Below are 20,246 nucleotides of genomic sequence, written 5' to 3'. Positions count from 1 at the left end.
CCTCTTAACATCTTTATATCTATTAACAACTTAATCACTAATTCAAGCACAAGATTTCAAAGGAAAATATAATGTAATTTTCTTTTGGTCATAAAGGGATGCATCCACGTCTGTCACCCACAAGTACACAGTCATTAATGTAAGATAACATACCTCTGTGTGCACAGATACACCACTGAAGACAGTAGTTAATGTTCTACCAGGTGTTTTGTGTACATGGAGACAGAAAGGGAAGCGACAGACAGCTGGTCGATTCGTGGTTGATCTGTAGTGGGAACCGCTTTTGTGACAAGAAAGACTCCTTTATTAGTTCAGTGACTAAAACAGGGTGTAGTCAAAACATTCACAAACAAAAAAGGGACAAAAGGAATGCATAAATCATAAAAAAATGATGTTGAAAGGTTATCAATATGAAGTGTGACGCCCCCTGAGCTGTGGCGTTGTTGTACTTTGAGTGATAAAAAAGGCTAATAATACTAATTAAAACACATTATATATTACAACTACTACTACTAACAACAATAATAATAATAAATATTGGAATATTAGTATTTACTTCGAATATTATGAAGGACTACCTAACTGTATTGCAACTCTAATTTCTAGAGCCTTTCCACACAGAACATATGATCTGTAGATGTGTACATTTGAACATAAGAGTGGGCGAAAGAGTGTCAGTCCAGATATGAATATGGTCAGTAAATTGTGTAAATTGTGAAAACACTGGTATAGAAACAACTTGCTTTTGACGCAAATTGATCAATCGATAAAATCTGTCCTCTCTGGCTGCCGCTCCACTGCAGACTAACTCAATCGACATCCGAGTAGTCGATGTACAGTTATAAACAGGATATTTTGCCCCGTATTTGCTTATTTTTTATGGTTATGGTGAAAACAAGATGGAAGCTGATTTGACTTTTTCTTCTCGACGGTCACCTGTGGTGAGTCTCCACGGCTGTGTGGCGTCCAGCCAATCCCTGGCTTCAAATATAGGACTGGGTGAGTAGAAAACGGTCCCACGCTCATCTTAAACTTTGTGAAATGAGAGTCCCATGGTAAACACTAACAGACAAATAGCAAAACCAGATATAGGTAACAAAATTCCTTCGGGTTATTCTCTATTTAGTGCTTGAATGTTGCCTCCAGCAACAGTACCTTAAGCAGTGAACTGGCTGCAATTTTAACTTGAAATAACGGTGTCACAGGGAACATCCATGATTATCACACAACTTTGTCAGAATGTCTGATGTAAAATAAGACCCATCAAATATTCTGTAACATGATTACTGTAATATTAATCATAATATATATTAATAATATACATTTTTACCTGCCAAATGGGACAGGCCGCACATTGACAGAACAGTTAATTAGTCAGACCAATCTGGAATTACATATTCCCACAGCCTTCATGATAACTGATAGCAGGAAGTGGCATCTGCAGCGCGCAGCTTCTTCACAATGGCACATCCATACACCCTGGTGATGGAGGGGCAGGTAAGAGGGCAACAATCCAGCAGAAGGACATCTGTCGGTTCCTTTTTGCAAGTAGGAAATCTTTAAAAATGTCCACACAGAGAGCCCCATCCATCAACTCATCGGTAGCATACACAAATGCTGCAGTGAGTGTATTTGGGCACATCGAGGCCATACACTCCTACTGAGCAACATTACGAATAGTTTAGGTGAAATTATGTGTGTGTGTGTGTGTGTGTGTGTATAACAGTATGTGTTTGTGTGCAGATATTCTGAAACGTGGAGGAAATGCAGCAGATGCTGCTGTTGCCATTGCAGCAGCGCTGGCAGTAACAGAGCCATGTAGCACTGGCCCCGGCGGTGATGCTTTCTGTTTATTTTATAATGGAGAGACGGGAGATATCAAAGGGATTAATGGCAGGTGAATGTCTCAGATTTCATAGTTATTGTTTATAATATAGAATGTTAAGCTGAGTTTCTGCTTTCGCCCATAGTGGCCGTTCATCCAGAGCTCAGACCCTGGACTTCATAGAAGGCCTCGGTTACACAGCAGAAGCACCTCCTTTACCTTTTGATGCCTTGAATGTGACGGTACCCGGGGCCCCGGCATGCTGGTGTGATACCATACAGATGTTTGGCAGTCAAAAGGTTAATTTCTTATTTTTTCTGTTGGACTTTGTGCCGGTAATTTACAGAATATTCAGGTATAATTTTTTCACACAAAGGAAAGTACAACCAAGATTTAGTTGGTCGTATGTTTTGTCATGTTCCATGTCAGAACAGGGACTTATATTTTCTGCAGAATGTTTTTTTCCGTGAGGTAATAAGAGTGTTTCCCCTTCCTGCTTCTCCAGCTGTCCCTGCAGGAGGTACTGAGTGGGGCGGTGGAGCTTGCAGAGGTGGGGTTTCCTGTTGCTGAGGTGACAACTCATCACTGGACGAACTGGGTTGCTGCCCTGAGAGACGCTGGGAAGGAAGTAGATGGAAACCTTCTGATTGATGGTCATGCACCAAAATCTGGACAGTTATACAAAAATCCTGCCCTGGCACAAACATTGAAGGTACTATAAAATCCTTAGAAACCATCATTTATACAAGCAAGAGTGCAATGCAATCCATCAGAGTCTTACATCGACTACACGAGAAAGTTGAAGGTAGACTGAAGGTTTGAAGAGAGGAGACTGGGCTGGAATGAGCAAGGCAGGAGTGAAAGTAAAACAGACAATTAGAGGGGATATAATGTGGTGGATTCCTCAGAGGGAAATGCAAACAGAGTGATGCTAGAGCCCCCCCCCCCCCCCCCCCCCCTACCCCCCCCACCCACCCAGTATAGGAACAATAGAAGTGACCTCAGCGTCCTAACTGATAGTTTCCACCGGAGCATTACACTCATTCCTCAAACGTGACGTGTGTTTCTTCCTTAGTTCCTTAATAATTAAACCACACATTCATAAGGCGCAGCCTTCAAATCATGCCTTAATCGTTACATATTTTATAGGCGTAATCAATGGAGGAGTTCTGGGTTTATGATTCATCTATCAACAGACTTTAGGTGAGGGTGGCAAATCGGCCTTTTACAAAGGCAGAGTGGCCCAAGCTATTGTTGATGTCATACGCCAACATGGAGGAGTCATGACCCTGGATGACCTCAGCAGCCATGACAGTGAGGTCATCACACCCATAAGCACGGATTACAAGGTAAAATCAGTGACCTTAGATGCTGAAGCTATCTGGATTTTGATAACATGTTTAGCAGAGGGAATGACTCCATTGTGTGCTCAGGGTGTGCGTCTGTGGGAGCCTCCTCCTAACAGTCAGGGCTTGGCTGCCCTGCTGCTCCTCAACATCCTGGAGAGCTTTCCTCTCAAAGGTATTTAGATAAACAAAATACATTTCCATATTAGAGCTGCTCAAATAAAGATTTAATTACCTGCTGCAAAATATGAAATGCAAAACCTCTGGAAAAGAAGATGGCCATTCAATGATCCCTCTTGCTCATCATGTGACAACCATTGCTTGTTTGTAATTGGTGTCCTGATGAGCGTATTTGTGTGTGTGTGTGTGTGTGTGTGTGTGTGTGTGTGTGTGGGTAAAGCCTTAGGCCACAACAGTTCTGACTACATTCATATTCTAGTGGAGGCACTTCGTTTGACTGTAACAGACAGTTTGAGTTATCTGGGAGACCCAGAGCACGTGACCATTCCTTTGGGAACTTTACTGGACAAGAGCTACAGCCAGAAGCGGGCACAGCACATCAGCATGGACAGGTGTGTGCGTGTGTGCATGTGTGTGTGTGTGTGTGTATGGGTGTGCACGTGTGTGTGTGTGTGAGTGTGTGTGTTTCTCTGTGTCATTTGGTACCAGTGTGTACCAGTTGTGCTCTGTTGACATTAGATAGGACTGTAGAATTTATTTCCCTCTGACCTTTATGTCCATCCCATCATACTCTTCTATGTCCTCCATTTTGTTGTGTGTGTGTGTGTGTGTGTGTGTGTGTGGTGTGTGTGTGTGTGTGTGTGTTTTGGCAAACGTTTACTTACTGTAGACTTTGAACTTTTTTAAAAAGTTTTTTTCATTTTATAGTCCATATTACCTTTTTGACTAACGAGTGATAACATGCACGTGAGCACGGGCACATATGAACACAATGCACAATTATCTTGTTATGTAATTAAAACGTGTTATATCAATAAATATACATTACTCAGGATGGGCTTCAGTATTATTTTCTTACTATCAGTCTTGTCCTTTTAATTACTTAATTTAGCATTAAAACATTTGCTGGCAATTTATTTACAATATTTCAAAAACAAGAAAACATTAAAAACATGTTGAGAAAGTGTCTTCGAAGCATAAAACTAAAATGCCATGAATTTATATGCACTGTTATAACCCAAAAACTTTAATCTCTGTTTTCTGTACATTTATTTAGCCTTGTGCCTTCTGCTTTTGTTCTGCTGTCGTTTGTGCGCGTGCATGTAGGGCCATGGCAGACGTGGAGCCTGGACCAACTGGTGGAAGTGACACCGTCTATTTTTGCGTACTTGATAGTCACGGCAACGCTTGTTCATTTGTCAATAGCAACTGCATGGGCTTTGGAACAGGGCTGGTCCCTAAGGATTGTGGATTTTCACTGCAGGTCAGTGTCACTGAAAGAGGATTTCTACTCTGTTTTATCACTCTCCTTCTAGGGTTGACCGATAGTGTGATTACACTTTGTTTCTTCTCACAAATACATGCGCTACAAGCCTGTAACACATAAATGTCCCATTATCATTTGATTTATAATTGCAGTTTAACTATTGCAAATAGGTCGGGAACCTTCTTTACACATCCTCTATTGAAATTATGATGAGCAAAGAATTCTAAAGAAACCTGTGTATTAAATGATGATGTTATGAAATCTCACAGAATCGTGGTGCATTCTTCAATTTACGTCGCAACCACTTCAATTGTGTGGCTGGAGGGAAGCGTCCGTATCACACAATAATGGCAGCACTTCTAACCGACTCTCCAAGCAGCTCGCAAAAACCTCGATTACTGGCCGCACTGGGAGTTATGGGGGGTTTAATGCAACCACAAGGACATGTCCAGGTATTCTAATGAGGGGTAAAGAGATATTTCTTTTCAACCTTATGAGTTCATTGTGGCATAAGTTATTTATTAAAGTTGCTATTGTGTTAAGGTGCTGTTGAATATGTTGGAGTTTGGAATGAATCCTCAACAAGCTCTGGATGCACCAAGAATTTATGTACACTATGACCAAAAAAGTAAGACCCCTTTTGAAACACCAATGCATGTATTACATATTTACGTACAGTAGATAACCAGCATAAACGTTTCTGTATGTCCAGCTGCACAGTGGTTGGTCCATCTGGAAGAAGGCGTCCGCCAGGAGGTGGCAGAAGAGCTGATAAAGAGGGGCCATAAAGTCAACTGGCCAATCACAGGTACTGAATAAAATACAAAAATTGGCCAAATGTTTTATAATGCTTTTACCAAATGAGACAGTTCAGAAATGATTCATTTATTTGAGTGAATCATCACTGAATCATCACTGATGAGCTGGTGACTTGTCCAGTTCGTAACCCCCCCAGTCTGAGTGCAGCTGGGATGGACTTCAACCCCCCCTCTCACAATCCCACTTAAGGATAAAGCAGTAGATGATTGATGAATTCACTCATATTTCACATACTTTTCATATTATGTTAGGGAATAATTCTCTAATAATCAACATTATTGTTCCTCATATTAAGGTTATTTTTAAGTAAATCAAAAACCTCATTACATTTGTTCATTTGCCAATTCTTTCATGCACACAGGCCACAAGAGGTCACAGTTTGGGCGGGGACAAATCATTACAGTGGGCGACTGGTGGAGCCCATCTGTCAGTCAAACTAATCATCCGTCCAAGGTGCTGTGGGCGGGATCGGACCCCAGAGGTGATGGATGTGCTCAGGGGTACTAGACAAACAGTACCGACCACCCTGCCTCATATGCATTCATAGAGGAACCATCCAAAATCTGAAGAGTGAAAATGGTGTCAGTGATCTGATTATCATTTTTAATTGGAAAAAAACCCAAATCAATCCTTATGCAGTGCAGGCAAACTATGACTGTCAATCATTTCAGTGTTTGTGGACAATTTTTCATGTCTCCGGGCATCATTTGCTTTTAACTGCACTTTTAAATAACCAACTGGTGTGATCACATCTGTGTGAGATCAAAATGGTCACTTTTAGTGGACAATTATCATATCAGCTTAACATGCATGCAGTTTGCTGCATGGTTAGTTCAGTCCTGAGATGTTTTTTCTGTATTTGATTTAATAATAAGTTAAATTAAGTGACTTCTTAAAGCAAAGTTTTATTGAATTTCATTGAAATCTGGACGTGAAAACATTTTGCATACATATGTAGTATGAAAAACTTGTGTGGATGGGGAATAATTCAGAATTCAGTGCCTAGCCAATGGAAAGGCTTTTTCGACCTGAGTATTTTTTGTCTCTCAAGATTATTTCTATTTTCCACTGTCATGAGAAAATTCTAGAGTCACAATTATCTCTGATTCTAGACAGCATTTACCATAGAAAGTAATTCTGGGAATTGTATTTTTTTTGTGTGGGAATCTAATTATATTTCATGTAAGTGCTGAATCACCTTGTGCCCACTGTCAAAATACATAAGAAGTACTTTATTGTTCTTGATGATTATTTTTAATCTATACTCTACATTCTTTAATTGCTTATTGTAACATTTAACATTGTTAACATGTTAATCAGGCTTTTGTTTTGTTTTATATATTACTGCTGAAAAAAACACCTGCCTGTTTGAAGCTAACTGGGAGAGTACATGCTTTGATCAAGTATGTTGACCTTGACAACATACTTTAACATTAGTATACTTTAACATTAAATTCTGCAGTGAGTGGCACAGTCATAGTTGTCCATCATGTCTTTTGCTGAATCATTGTAGACTTTTCACTTTCACTGTTGTTTGCTCAGATCCAAATCCTACCTGGTACCAAGTCAACCCCTGTAAGGAGCCATGTGTTAGGCTGTTTTCCTTAATAACCTTAATTAAACCTGGTTGAAACATCTTGCTCATGCCCAGATCCAGATTATAGCAGAGGTTATCTGGATTTTCTGGATTCCAGACAGATTATGAAGCAGCACAAACAACATGCTGAGCATGCAGTTATGAGCAGCTCTGTTGGCCCTATTGGCCCACATAGAGATTTTGATGCTGTCACATCACATTATTCTTCCAATTCACTTTTTTTGTCTAATGCACATCTGGGTTGAACTAAAACTGTGAAAATATGGTAATTTTAACTCATTCTTCTTCATAGTCTTCATTTTAAATGAAAGTACTCCTGTGTGCAATAAAGGTGAGCAATCCTAAAATGTGTCTAGCATTCCTGACTACCAGTAATTTAAATTTTTCCTCCGTGGAGGACATTTTCAAACCGGAATATCACCCACCTACATACTACATACTACTACTAACTACTTTTGCTCTCTACAGAGACATCTAGGGCTTTTCAATGATACCAAATATAAAGTGGCGGGGCTTTGATACCTTTTGCTTCCTCTTTCTGGAGGAAGTTAAACTTATTCTTAGGTTAACTCCACAGCTCTGCACTGTTAGTTGGTAGTTGCACATGTACTAGGTAGTGTAGCACCATGAGTTAGTATTTTATTCACGTTGGTTCCAATCAAATAGTGGCTTATGTCTCCCACTGTAAGTCAATTTGGACAAAAACATCTGCTTAATGACTAAAATGCATCTTAAGAAAATTATAAAATCAATTATTTTGCGAAGAATACAAAACACAATAAAACCAAATGGTAGCTGGAGGAAACACACACACACCCACACTAACGTCACTTGTTTTCATTTCCTGGCACCCCAGCTGCTCTGACACTTCCCTCCCCTCTTTCCCTCCTTGTGCTCTCAGCTCCATTCCAGTCCTCTCTTCTCTGCAGCTGCGAGTGTTATTTGGAAGAGAGATGTGTTGTTCGGTGGGTTTCGCCAGGTCTCTGGGCCTGGCCCTCCTGCCTCTGGCCCTGTGCTCCATCTTGGCCAACCTGCTTCTGTTGTTTCCTATGGGGGAACTCAGCTATGTCCAAGATGATCGTTTGTCCAATTTCATCTGGTACTCTGGTGGACTAGGAGGAGGTGGACTGCTGGTGAGGAAAGAAAACTTTATCACACTGGATTATTTTCTCCACATTATTATCTTGTTGACGGATGACTATAGTGTGACTGTTGATTTGTGAATCTTAAAGCTTTTTCCATGCAGCAGATGTCCTCCTACCATCTTTCCTATGCTGTAATGTGGCTGCATTCATAATCAAGGCTGCGTCATTGTGTTCAAAATAATCTTATTTCTCATCAAACATTTGTTCTGAGCATAGTTATGTGAGTTGGTATCATCCAACCATAGCGCAAATTTTGACCTCTCATAGTATTAATAGTTTCCTATTTAGGGGAAGTTGGGGCATGATTGCATTTTTCCATGAGAACAATGGAGTGTTGTGTGATTTCCCAGCTAATCCGTCTGTTCTACATGTTGCTGATCTGATGGGTTTATGTGCAGACCGAGTAGAACGGAACTGTTCTGTTGGGCTAAAGTAGAAACAGAGGGGAGATTATGTTTCTCCAGACAACACTAACTTGGCTGTGCAGTACACTTACTGCTCAGTTCTGTAAATGTTCACTCTCTTAAATAAGATACGTTGTTTTGTAGGTGTCTTGTGCCTCAAGGTTTGATAGAGAAGAAGTTCTTTATAGTCGGTGAAACAGATCTCCATAGCTGCAAACTACCCCGAGTCATTGTTTTTGTAAAAGCTGAAGAGAAGCTTGAGTCTAATTCGTTAATGAAAAGCTTTAAATTGTTTTATAGTGAAAACAACACTTTCTGTTTCACAATCAATGTGGGGAGAATACAAGAGAAGTGATCTGGAGGAGATCGTGTGATTTATGGGATGCACAAAAGCAATAGAACAGTTATTCCGACATGATGGTGGATTAAGTTTAGAGGTTCTTCAGAGAGATTGAATCTCTAAGGAGCGCACGGTAGTTCCTTTTGCTGTGTTTTAATTACAGTATCATACATCAAATCATGTTTTTACGCCTTTGCCGTATTAAATTTTATGCTCTGGAAACCAAAGAGTCACAGAGCAAACTGAATTCCACTGAGCCTATTCTATCTTTAGCTAGTGCTCTTCCTCCCTCTTTTTCCTCCTCTATCCATGTGCACCTCCCTCGATATTGTCAACCCCCAACACACACACACATACACACCCTGTCATTCTTTGGATAGTGGTTTATGAAGGACATCCAGGATGTGTATGTAAGGATGCACATGAACATTGTGTGTATGAAAAACCTTGGGAACTTCCCCCCTCAGTAGGGATGTGATTTAAGGTCCTTGACCGCTGTGTGAGAGAGAGACAACACAGGAAACAGGAGGACTGACTGGAGGAGGAAAGAGCAAAAATTTAAAATAAACAGATTTAATTCTCAGATTCAACCCTTTTGTCCTTTTCAGCAAGGTTCTCTGAGCAGACTGCACAATTTATGCACTAATCTGAGTTCCCCACTGGTCTTGTCAGCAATTCTAAACATTCATCATATCCATTAGGCAACACAATTTTATCAAATGTGGACATGAGTGGTCACATTAACGTCAAGTACCGTATTTCCATGTTGCAGTTCTATTTATCACAAAACTATGGAGGCTATGATAGAATTCTGTTTTGCTCTCAATATTCCCAGTAAAACTTCTAATGGGGCAATCCAAATGCAAACTATCACCATGTTTAGTTGCTGAAACACAACAAAAGCAAAGAAAATTGAAATTGAACTGAAACTCAGAAGTGCCCATTTCTGTGCTTCCAGATGTTGGTGCCAGCTGTTGTCTTTATCACCCTTGGGAAATGTAACTGCTGCTGGAATCAAAGCTTAATGGTAAGGACTGCTTTAACTTTTTCTCTTCTGAAGGATCAGTGACATCTCATTCTTTAGAGATGCTGTATTAGTCCAGTACTTTCAGCAAGTTCAACTGGTTAAACATAATTATTGTGTCAAGCTGACACATTTCTTCATATTTCTGTGTGTCTTTTTTTGGTCATAGTAAATTTCAACTGCTGATTGTTTTTCCCCCTTGAAAATGTTTGTGCTTTATTCCCCTACTGGTTTTAAGCTAATTAATGTCGGCTTCTTGTGAGATGGAATGCAAATTCTAATCCAGCTATATCAGTTAAACAGGGGACCCATTGTAAGGTAACTCTCAGCAGCTGCACTGTGTGTGCGTGTGTGCGTGTGTGTGTGTGTGTGTGTGTGTGTGTATGCACGTGCTGCAGGGCACGTGCTGCAGGGCACGTGCTGTCATTTTCTCTGTAGCATAATGTATCTACAAAGTGTAAAAGCATTCTTTATGTAGTCTTTGTCTCTGTTTCACACATGCTCATGCAACAGCCATCCAAGAATGCATTCTCGTCCCACATCTCACTTTGTGTGTCTGTGTTTGGCTCTAGATGTGCGGTTCTGTATTTGCAGCTGTGGTCGGCCTGCTGGGATCTGCCTACTGCTTTGTCATATCAGGGTTCGCCTTGTTGAAGGGTCCCCAGTGCTTCACAGTTTTTGGATGGGGATACCCGTTTAACGATCTGAGTGGCAGGTGGGGAAATAGCATGCTGCAGCACACATAGGAGAATCCTTTTGATTCTATCAGTATCTGTTGTATTTACATTTAATTTTTAGCCATTTAGCAGTCGCTTGACAGTGAGAGACACAATCAAGCTACTATGTATAACTGCACAACCAAAAGTGACAATATTATATATTGTTCCTTTAGACTATAGTTGTATCAGCAACTGGACCCTCAGAATAAATTCACACTGTTCTTCTAAAATATCCAACTGTCTGGTTATCTTGATGTTTGTTATTTCTTACCTGTTGGGTAAAAATATCTTTTTTTCCCGTTGCCATTAGCAGCTGTTTTCTCTTGTCTTCTTCCAGGTATCTCTTCCAGCCCAATACTTGGTCACGCTGTCTTCAACCACTTCATATTGTGGAATGGAATGTGACTCTGCTGTGCATACTGCTCGGTCTGGCTTCGCTGGAGTTCCTCATCTGTCTCCTGCAGCTGGGAAATGGTTTAATCAATGCTATTTTCCGTCCATGTTGCTACAAACAAGAGTATAGCCTCAATGCTTAAATAAACACACAGGCATATATACAGTAGAGGCAACAGAAGAGACACACTGGTATAGCCGAGGCCTCATCTGCATTGTTTCTGAACACAGGACAGCCATTCTGCTGGTGAACATGTCTTTTATATCACGTGCAGTATTTTATCATGGGCACCTGACATGTGCCAGAGTAAAAATTATATTTTTTTAAACCTTTAACTGTTACAAAATGGAGAAAAAAACAATCATTAAAACACAGGCAGCAGCTATAACAGAAACTGCCAGGAATTTTAGAAAGAATGTGTTAAATGTGCCTGCGCTGCTTTACAAGCACAACAACTACAGAACAGCTTTACAGCTCTACTTGTGTCTTTGCAAACACTGAATTTGGACAGTTTTACAGCTCCTCAGCTGACGAGATTGTTTTTACACACAAGTTTTTATCTTAAGTTCAAACCTTTATGTGTCATGTTGGAGTAAATCAGGATTATGACATTGTGTACTGTACATTTGTTTTCATTTCCAGAACCTTTTCTTTTTTGAAAAAAAAATGTTTTCATTGCATCTGGTTGATGCTGGTCAGTATTGAATGGATATTTTATATATATTAGAGCCACATTTTTGTATGTTTGTGCATTCTTGAATAAAATGTTATAATTCTTAGATCCTGTTGTCATTTAGCACTTTAAAAGTTAAAATCAGCATTTCTCACCTCCTGCACCTTTGGCTTATCTGATTCCCTCCTTTCATCCATATTGATTGATTCTTAGTTTGAGTGGAGTCTGTGTTGTGAGTCAATACGCTCCCTGTTTTGAAATCATTTTGTCCCTGAGTTTCCAGGGTGTCGTAATCCTCATCTGGCAGAACATCATCATTTTTGAGTAAGGAAAGCCCACAACAGTGTGACAGCGTGGCGCGGATTAAATAAATCCCCCTGTCAGCTCACTGGACCAGAATGGACACAAACATTAATTTCCTATGCATCCTGCCCCTGATGGATGTCAGAGAGAGAATAAAACTACCTGTTCGGTTAGTAAGGAGCACATTTGTTGCATTAACACAGTCTCATGTTATGCAAGTCTGACTTGTTGACCAGACTATTAGGTTGTTGACCTTTGTTCTTTTTCAATGCCGTCACTGAGGGGGTATAAAGAAACACAGAAGGGCTGGAGTCCGCAGACAGACAGACTCATCAGTCAGTTCCACTGTTTGGCTTCGGTCTCATCATCTGTATAAAAAGTATTATTCCTCTGAAGCAGTTGTGCTGGGGACCCCAGAATGCATCGGTTGGGGTTAAAGGGAGTGTTGCTTTGTTGTGCAGCAGTGTGTGTCTCTGGAATGACAAGAGAGTACTTTCTGAGAATAGAAGAGGTATCTTGGAACTATGCTCCAAGTGGGATGAACCTCATTCAGAACCGTACAGTGGACGAAGACGAGTAAGTAACCAAATATCTTTTAAAATCCATTGATGATTGTTTTGTTTTTTCCTTTGAGCACTTAATATCTATATTTTATAACTCACTTAAATTTGGTAACAGCAAAAACTCTATTTTAGGCTTTGACCAAAATAAAAAAAAATAAATAAAAAAAAACCCGATAGAGTTTAAATCAAGGTTCACAAAACACCTTTGGAGTTTGAGACATCCAGATGTAAACGCGTCTGCAACCTGAACTTATAAATAGGTTTAAATTGATACAATTATTTAGGAAGGTTATAACGTGTTTCTTTCTACAGAGAAGCCTCTGTCTTCCTAAAAAGAGGCCCACAGCGAATCGGTCCCACCTACAAGAAAGCTGTATACAAGCAATATAGCGACGCCACCTACAGGACAGAAGTGACCAAACCAGGGTGGCTGGGCTACCTTGGGCCGCTGCTAGCATCTGAGCAAGGAGACACTGTGATCGTCCACCTGAGGAACGCAGCATCCAGACCTTACAGCATCCATCCACATGCACTGAACTACAGCAAGAGCAGCGAGGGTGAGCATCGATGCCTCAATGCTACAATAAGTTCAAGAATAGACTTCACGAGTGTTTTACGTGTGTCTGCAGGAGCCTTATACCCAGATAAGACCGGGCCAGAGCAGAAGCGTGATGACCTTGTGCTTCCTGGTACCACGGTGACGTATGAGTGGACCCTAACAGAAGACCATGCCCCCACATCGGAAGACAGCAACTGTCTGACCAGATTCTACCACTCTCACGTCAACACACCCAAAGACATTAACTCTGGACTGATAGGGCCCCTCCTTATCTGTAAGAAAGGTGCGCTTGAACTTTTGAAAATGTAAACATTGTGAATATAGATGTACACATCTCATACAGTATGTACTGTATGTTATCATTAAGCACTGATTTGATGATGCTGGCTCCCAACTGCAGGAACTCTCGACCTACATGGAGACCACTCGGGAGATTATCAATATGCGCTGCTTTTCATGGTGTCTGATGAGAATTTCAGCTGGTATCTGGACGATAATATCAAGACGTACATCACAAACCCAGCCATGGACCTAAAAGATGATGAGGACTTCATTGAGAGCAATAAGATGCATGGTGAGGAAGAGCTGTCAATATGCCAAATACACCATAACGCACAGTGGACGCATGCGTCTACACTCTTTATTGATGCATGTGTCATCTGCAGGTATAAACGGGTTTCTGTATGGAAACCTGCCCGGCCTGAGCATCTGCCAGGGCAACAAGATCCACTGGCATTTGTTTGGTTTAGGCAATGAGGTAGTTATTAAATGTGAGACTAGCTAGGAACTGGTGGATTCTATAGAAAAAGCATTAATATGTTTATTCAATTCCCCCTTCTTTGCTGTTTTGTTATCCTTTAAAACAAGGTGGACACCCATTCAGTCCATTTCCATGGCCAGATCCTGACGGCGCAGAACCGCCACACAGACACAGTCAGTCTTTCCCCCGGCTCCAGCACTACAGCTGAAATGATGGCTGACAATGTTGGACACTGGCTCCTGACCTGCACTGTCAACGACCACTTGATGGGTAAGGTCCCACAACACAACACAACAGAAGCCCACGTGTTCCATTTCCAAACACTTTGTTTTCTTGATTTGTTCAGCTGGAATGCAAGCCCTATTTGAGATCAAGAAATGTTTCCCCAATGTCCATAAACCACGACCTCACGGCGAGCACAGAACATTCTTTATAGCTGCGGAGGAAGAAGTCTGGGACTATGCTCCCACACCCACTGATGATGAGTTCGTTCATGTGCATATGTACACAGTAGTCCCATAATTCAGGACCATACTAAGAAATAACAATGTAATTCATATTTTCTGCACTGGCGCAGAGAGGCTGAGGCGTTTTTAACCAGAGGCAAGAACCGCATCGGGAGCCGCTATAAAAAGGTTCGCTATGTGGAATACTCGGACAACACCTTCATGACCAAAATGCTGAGGACACCAGAGGAGCTACACCTCGGGATACTGGGTAAATCAGAGTAGGCTGTGGCTTTGGGTTGCATGTTCATCATGTGACGTAATGAATTTAAGATAGCAAGGAAAGCAAGACTGAGTATTTTTTTTAAATGTAATCCTCACTTTAGTTTAGAATTATGACATTTACTGTTACAATGAAACTATATTTACTTCCTTCTTGCAAAATTACTGTAGTCATTACTGCTGCGTCGGGTCAGTTGACTAAATATCTCATTCTAATGCATATTTAGGTCCGGTGATCCGAGCTGAAGAAAAGGACACCATCAGTGTGGTATTTAAGAACAAAGCCAGTCGCCCCTACAGTATGCAACCACATGGTGTTCAGTACAGTGTGGAGCAGGATGGGACGCTTTATTTCAATGAACTCGAAGGTTGCTAACTTGCACACAAATACACAATATGTTCATGGAATGTAAGTGAAGACCCTCCTCATCCCTTTTCTCCACCATTTCTGGTCTGCACAGAGTCCTACACAGAGAAGAGACTGAGGGAGCTGAAAAAACAGCCACGTGCGTTGAACCCTACTACCTCTAACACTCTGAGCATGTAAGCCCAGCATTTTTAATGGTCTTTGTTGAAATGTACGTTACCAGGAGTGGTGACCCCTCTCCCAGCTGCTCTGGTCAAACCCGGCTCAGTGTACACCTATGAGTGGACGGTTCCAATAGGTGCTGGTCCAGTGCAGGGCGAGGCTGACTGCCTAACTTATCTGTACTACTCAGCAGTCGACCCTGTTAAAGATACCAGCTCTGGGCTGGTTGGACCACTTCTTGTCTGTCGACCTGGATCTCTTAAAAAAGGAGTGCAGGTAAGAATCTCACACAATAACACACAATAACAGTTAAATATATAAATTAGTCTTGGGATTATCGAGCTTTCTACAACATGGCCAACTGCGCTATGATTGGCTTTCTTAGTAAACTTCTTTGGCCATGTAACATTCCTTTTCTTTTTTCTATTATTTGGGTTTTTTTGCATAGAAACACTATGATAAAGAGTTCCATCTCTTGGCCACTGTGTTCGATGAGAATCTGAGCTGGTATCTGGATGAAAACATTTTGACCTTCACCAGTGCTCCTACCACTGTTAACAAAGAGGATGAGGACTTCATTGAAAGCAACAAGATGCATGGTGCGAAGGACTTGTTTCCCTCACAATCCCTCTGAAAAGATGTGAAATATATAATCTGTCTGCACAAAAATCATCCACTTGGTGTTTTTCTGACTCTTTTCTAGCCATCAATGGGTTTGTCTTCAGGAGCCTTCCAGGTCTGACCATGTGTAAGGGCAAAAAAGTAACATGGCACCTGTCAGGATTGGGTTCAGAGTCAGACATAAACAGCCTTTACTTCCAAGGGAACAGATTTATCTACCTTCAGAACAGGAGAGACTCTATCAGTGTCTTCCCTCACATCTCCCACACTGTTACCATGGAGCCCGACAGTATGGGTATGCAGATTACAATGAGTTCATAAAGGATGCACAGGCTTCTTCTTTTGTTCCTCATTGTGAGTGTTTATTCTGAACATGCTATGCAAAAATATGTGTTCCAGGTCAGTTTGAGGTGGTGTCGCCTACAGTTTCCAATTATCGTGGTGGGATGAGAGCCAACTACACTGTGGAGAAATGTGGCTTATTTCAGCGTCAGAGTGAAATTATGCTCCATTCAAAGACCTACTACATAGCTGCCGTGGAAATAGAGTGGGATTACTCTCCCAGTCGCATATGGGAGACTGAGAACTTTCGTGGTCAGGAGAGGTACAGAAGCTCCTGAGTGTCGATCTGAATGCTTGGCCCGTTTTCAGTGACACGAGCACTTTTACAGCACCAGCAAAGCGTATATCCATCTAAGGTTTTGCTAAATAACATCTCTCTCTCTTACTGCAGTCCTGGTTCTGTCTTCTTGGACAAGCAGGCTGGATTTATAGGGTCCCGCTATAAGAAGGTTGTCTACCGTCAGTTCACCAGTGACAAATTCACCAAGCAGGTGGAAAGGACAGCAGATACGGAGCACCTTGGAATAATGGGTATGGTTTCAGCTGGTGACGCTCCTCAATTTGTTTCTTTGGATCTCACATCTGTGTCACATTCAGCCTTATTTTCTGCTCTGTGGTTAAGTTTGCATTGTCTCTGATACAGGTTTAATGATTCACGCCAATGTGGGAGACAAAGTGAAGGTGGTTTTTAAAAACATGGCATCCAGGCCTTATTCAATCCATGCAAACGGAGTCAAAACAGACACGCCTGATGTATACCACACCAAACCAGGTACAGACAGACGGCAGGGCTGCAGACAAACATGGGAGTTATGAAGTTTCCCAAATAATCTCTTGGGTTACATATAAACATGGCATATATGTTCTCATTACAGGGGAGACTCATACGTATTACTGGTATGTCACAAAGAATACGGGTCCAACCACAGAGCAAGAAGAGTGCTCTGTATCAGCATACTACTCTACTGTTGATGTTGTCAAGGTACACACACACACACACACACACACACACACACACACACACACACACACACACACACACACACACACACAATCACACTTATTTTCTCTATCTGCTGGCTAGGATCTATACAGTGGTCTGATTGGCCCCTTGATAATCTGTCGCCGTAGCTGGGCCAGGTGAGTTCTGCACATAAAAGGAGACCTTTAAGTCTTAGTTCAGAAGTAGTGATATTCACTTTATTATGTGTTTCAGAACCCTTGGTATGAAGAAAGAAATAGAAGAGTTTGCCTTGCTTTTCCTGATTTTTGATGAGAACGAAAGCTGGTAACTAAATATTATTTTATGTGGTTATGATGTCAGAACAGTAGTGTGTATGTACTCATAGAAACAATGTCCTGTTGTTACATTGGTTCCCAAATAATCACATTACAACAGGTATCTAGATGAAAACATTCGAACACACATCAGGAACCCTCCTACAAATTTAAAGACTGACGAGACCTTTATAGAAAGCAACAAGATGCACGGTGAGATAACATAGAAATCTTCTCGATAGACATTTTAGATATTTTTCACCATCTTAAGTGATCTGTGCGCCCATTTTCGTGTACACAGCCATCAATGGACAAATGTACGGCAATCTCGATGGCTTGAACATGGAAGTTGGTGATAAAGTCTACTGGTACCTGATGGGAATGGGCACTGATGTGGACATACATTCTGTGCACTGGCATGGACACAGTGCTGAATATAAGGTATTTAACTCTAGACACACATGCTGAATCATGGTATAAGAGGAATATTAACTCTCTATCGCCTCTAGCTGGGTGGTGGTCCACATCGCACTGACGTGTATGAGCTATTTCCAGCAACCTTCCAGGTAAACTGAGTTTCTTTGATACATATATCGTCAAAGGTATTTAATTTTAATAACCAATACAAAAAAAACATTAAAAAAGAAACTCAAACTTTTTTTTTGGATCACCTTTCTATCAGACACTAAAGATGCGTCCTCAGTTCCCAGGCACATGGTTGCTCCACTGCCATGTAACAGACCACATTAAAGCTGGCATGATAACAACATATACTGTTACGGAAAAAGGTAAATGAATACATAAAAGTAAGGTAAATGTGAAAGGATGTCTAAATTTTAATGAATGATGTTGCTCTTTAACAGCAAAGAAGACGATATTTGGATAAACCGTTAAAGAAGATGGATTCAGTCACACCAGCAGAATTAACAATTCCTTTTACTTTCCTGTTATCTCAATGTAGTTTACATGTAAAACTTAAAATACTGTGTTTGTTTTTTGTTTAAATCAAATGACACTGAAAAAGTAATGCAGGCTAAACCCAAGTAAAAATAAACATAAGTAAGACTGTTGAACAAAAATTGACCAGCAGGTGGTGGTATGGTGCTTCTAAGAACCCGAGGAGGACAAAGTCCAGTTGTCCAATGGAACTTATAAACGTCAATTTGATTGACTGAATACTATGATTTCTGAAATTGTATATTTGAAAACCAGTAGCTTAGTTTAAGCTACTTAAAATATGGTATGTAACAAAAGGTAAAATCAGAATTGTTGCATTTATCTTTTAGCAATAAACTTCACTGGAGTGACACTCTAGTATGCACTTTATACAACCATTCAATGTGGCAAACAGATAAGATAATCAAGCAGAAATAGATAAAAACAGATATTTTGTTCTGATTTTGTTTGTTTATATAGAAGAATCAGAGATGTGAGGATTATCTCACAGAAAGACACAAAAGAAAAGTGCAGATCATTGTCTTAGCAGCCACTTGCAGTCCTCCATTAAGTGGAAAGGAAATGGAATTCAAATTATTCAGACAAAGGAATGGAGCCACTAATGCCTGCTCTGATCTAAACATGTGATGAATCTCAATGACGTATGAGCAGCTCCGTGGATTCTGTTGGAGAAACTACGGTGGCTTTACCCTGCAAAAACACCTGCAAAAGCATAAACACCTTTTAGTTAAAATTTACATAGTGCCACCTGAGTGACGATTATCTTATCTTCTAAAACAAGTAGATCTCTGTGTCCATGCACACACAAACACAGGAGGGCAACCTTTTTCTCCCCTCCGATTTCACTTTAAGTATCTCAGGTTTCAAGCGCCTGACTGAGTTCCTATCAAAAGAGAACAAAGAAAATATTTCACAGCATTCTTTTTGCATTTACATTGCTTTTTGAAAGCAGCACAAATCATAAAACTATGCTGAATGATTAAGGTGTTATCAGGCATGAAGATCAAGATAAAATACATAACATTTAAATACAATTTTGACAGAAGCGAAAATCCGGCGGCACGGCCTACTATTAATAATCACCAAGTTCACAACATAAAGGTGTCCGTATCACTCTCTGCTGCCTGACAGTTTCGCCTTTTCTGTCTGTTCCTGGAAACAAGCCCTTTAAAGACTAATCTTCTGCAACATCAGCATGTTGGGAGCAGATGTCTGCTTGTGACTGTGGTCATATTTCTCTCCCACACCAAGCTCTCTCGGTAGAGTTGACACAAGCTTAATTAATGAGTTGATAACAGCAGATGTGTTAAAAGGAACATGGAGACAGATATAAATTCCAAATGTGGGCCCTAAAGTGGCTCACAGTGTGTTGCTAAGAGATTTACTACCACAAATTTCACCTGGTGATTTCTTTTTTGACTCCCATTCTCACATCAGTGTGAGCTCTCCGGCATGTGGTGGGACACAAACAAGCACTCTAACTTAATAAAACAGATGGTTCCCGAAGGCTCTGCTTCTGCTTCCAGTGAAACTTCAAGATTTAAGAGTCAGGTTGAATCAGGAAAAACTTGGCTAATAAATCTCAGTGCGACTTTATTGGTCAAAAACACGGAGGTGGTTTGCACCCTTACGGAAAGTGCGCCTGCGTGAGTGCGCGTGCGCGTATGTAACAATAAATAAGACAGAATCCATTTTAGAATAAATTGTCTTGAGCTTATTTAACACGAAAAAAAAACCTTGGCAATATAAGTTAAAATAAAAACATTGTCCACTGGGATCACATGACAGCAAAAGTGGCCCCTAACTTCCGACTTAAAGGCCTCAAACCGATTCCTCCCGTTTGGACACACGCGGATACCCCGGAGTGACGGAG

At 40.8% G+C, this 20,246-nt stretch overlaps 3 protein-coding genes and 1 long non-coding RNA gene across 6 annotated transcripts; 3 read left to right on the top strand and 1 right to left on the bottom strand.

The window, feature by feature from the left end:
- The first annotated feature begins 49 nt into the window (after positions 1-49).
- LOC101066382 (glutathione hydrolase-like YwrD proenzyme) lies at positions 50-5,386 on the top strand. 3 transcript variants are annotated; one of them, XM_029827757.1, is made up of 11 exons: positions 50-999; positions 1,744-1,897; positions 1,971-2,124; positions 2,331-2,537; positions 3,022-3,174; positions 3,259-3,346; positions 3,572-3,743; positions 4,459-4,615; positions 4,888-5,085; positions 5,162-5,246; positions 5,331-5,386. In XM_029827757.1, the coding sequence occupies exons 1-9, from the start codon at positions 900-902 to the stop codon at positions 5,077-5,079; spliced, it is 1,377 nt and encodes a 458-aa protein (XP_029683617.1). In that variant the 5' UTR covers positions 50-899; the 3' UTR covers positions 5,080-5,085; positions 5,162-5,246; positions 5,331-5,386. The 3 variants fall into 3 exon arrangements, with proteins under 3 accessions (XP_029683617.1, XP_029683618.1, XP_029683619.1); XM_029827758.1 differs by lacking the exons at positions 3,572-3,743; positions 5,331-5,386 and having other exon boundaries at positions 4,888-5,070; XM_029827759.1 differs by lacking the exons at positions 3,572-3,743; positions 5,331-5,386.
- Positions 5,339-11,839, top strand: tm4sf18 (transmembrane 4 L six family member 18). Its single transcript, XM_029827760.1, has 5 exons — positions 5,339-5,426; positions 7,936-8,167; positions 9,882-9,950; positions 10,520-10,662; positions 11,004-11,839. Exons 2-5 carry the CDS (start codon positions 7,988-7,990, stop codon positions 11,200-11,202), a joined length of 591 nt encoding a protein of 196 aa, XP_029683620.1. The 5' UTR covers positions 5,339-5,426; positions 7,936-7,987; the 3' UTR covers positions 11,203-11,839.
- A 507-nt stretch (positions 11,840-12,346) lies between these two features.
- cp (ceruloplasmin) lies at positions 12,347-18,725 on the top strand. The gene is made up of 24 exons (XM_029827756.1): positions 12,347-12,612; positions 12,912-13,156; positions 13,229-13,441; positions 13,559-13,732; positions 13,824-13,915; positions 14,026-14,188; positions 14,265-14,403; positions 14,496-14,635; positions 14,874-15,014; positions 15,108-15,152; positions 15,237-15,451; positions 15,624-15,774; positions 15,879-16,091; positions 16,196-16,400; positions 16,530-16,669; positions 16,782-16,910; positions 17,014-17,120; positions 17,223-17,278; positions 17,355-17,426; positions 17,538-17,629; positions 17,718-17,857; positions 17,926-17,982; positions 18,099-18,204; positions 18,280-18,725. The coding sequence occupies exons 1-24, from the start codon at positions 12,455-12,457 to the stop codon at positions 18,300-18,302; spliced, it is 3,216 nt and encodes a 1,071-aa protein (XP_029683616.1). The 5' UTR covers positions 12,347-12,454; the 3' UTR covers positions 18,303-18,725.
- A 247-nt stretch (positions 18,726-18,972) lies between these two features.
- Positions 18,973-20,246, bottom strand: LOC115247154 (uncharacterized). The gene is made up of 3 exons (XR_003886204.1): positions 19,774-20,246; positions 19,197-19,256; positions 18,973-19,075 (listed from the first exon to the last, which is right to left on the bottom strand). It is a non-coding gene; the product is annotated as an uncharacterized lncRNA (long non-coding RNA).

This window comes from Takifugu rubripes, chromosome 20 (assembly GCF_901000725.2).
Source record: "Takifugu rubripes chromosome 20, fTakRub1.2, whole genome shotgun sequence".
Taxonomy (NCBI): domain Eukaryota; kingdom Metazoa; phylum Chordata; class Actinopteri; order Tetraodontiformes; family Tetraodontidae; genus Takifugu; species Takifugu rubripes.
This window is presented reverse-complemented; position numbering and strand designations above follow the sequence as displayed.

Bases quoted from the DNA above. Each gene is read 5' to 3' on its own strand.
- cp (XM_029827756.1), top strand. From the start codon at position 12,455: ATGCATCGGTTGGGGTTAAAGGGAGTGTTGCTTTGTTGTGCAGCAGTG. The intron at 13,733-13,823 runs GTGAGGAAGAGC...TGTCATCTGCAG, and splicing joins TGAGAGCAATAAGATGCATG to GTATAAACGGGTTTCTGTAT. The intron at 17,858-17,925 runs GTATTTAACTCT...TATCGCCTCTAG, and splicing joins GACACAGTGCTGAATATAAG to CTGGGTGGTGGTCCACATCG.
- LOC101066382 (XM_029827757.1), top strand. From the start codon at position 900: ATGGAAGCTGATTTGACTTTTTCTTCTCGACGGTCACCTGTGGTGAGT. The intron at 3,175-3,258 runs GTAAAATCAGTG...TTGTGTGCTCAG, and splicing joins CCATAAGCACGGATTACAAG to GGTGTGCGTCTGTGGGAGCC. The intron at 3,347-3,571 runs GTATTTAGATAA...GTGTGGGTAAAG, and splicing joins GGAGAGCTTTCCTCTCAAAG to CCTTAGGCCACAACAGTTCT.
- tm4sf18 (XM_029827760.1), top strand. From the start codon at position 7,988: ATGTGTTGTTCGGTGGGTTTCGCCAGGTCTCTGGGCCTGGCCCTCCTG. The intron at 9,951-10,519 runs GTAAGGACTGCT...GTTTGGCTCTAG, and splicing joins GCTGGAATCAAAGCTTAATG to ATGTGCGGTTCTGTATTTGC. The intron at 10,663-11,003 runs GTGGGGAAATAG...GTCTTCTTCCAG, and splicing joins TTTAACGATCTGAGTGGCAG to GTATCTCTTCCAGCCCAATA.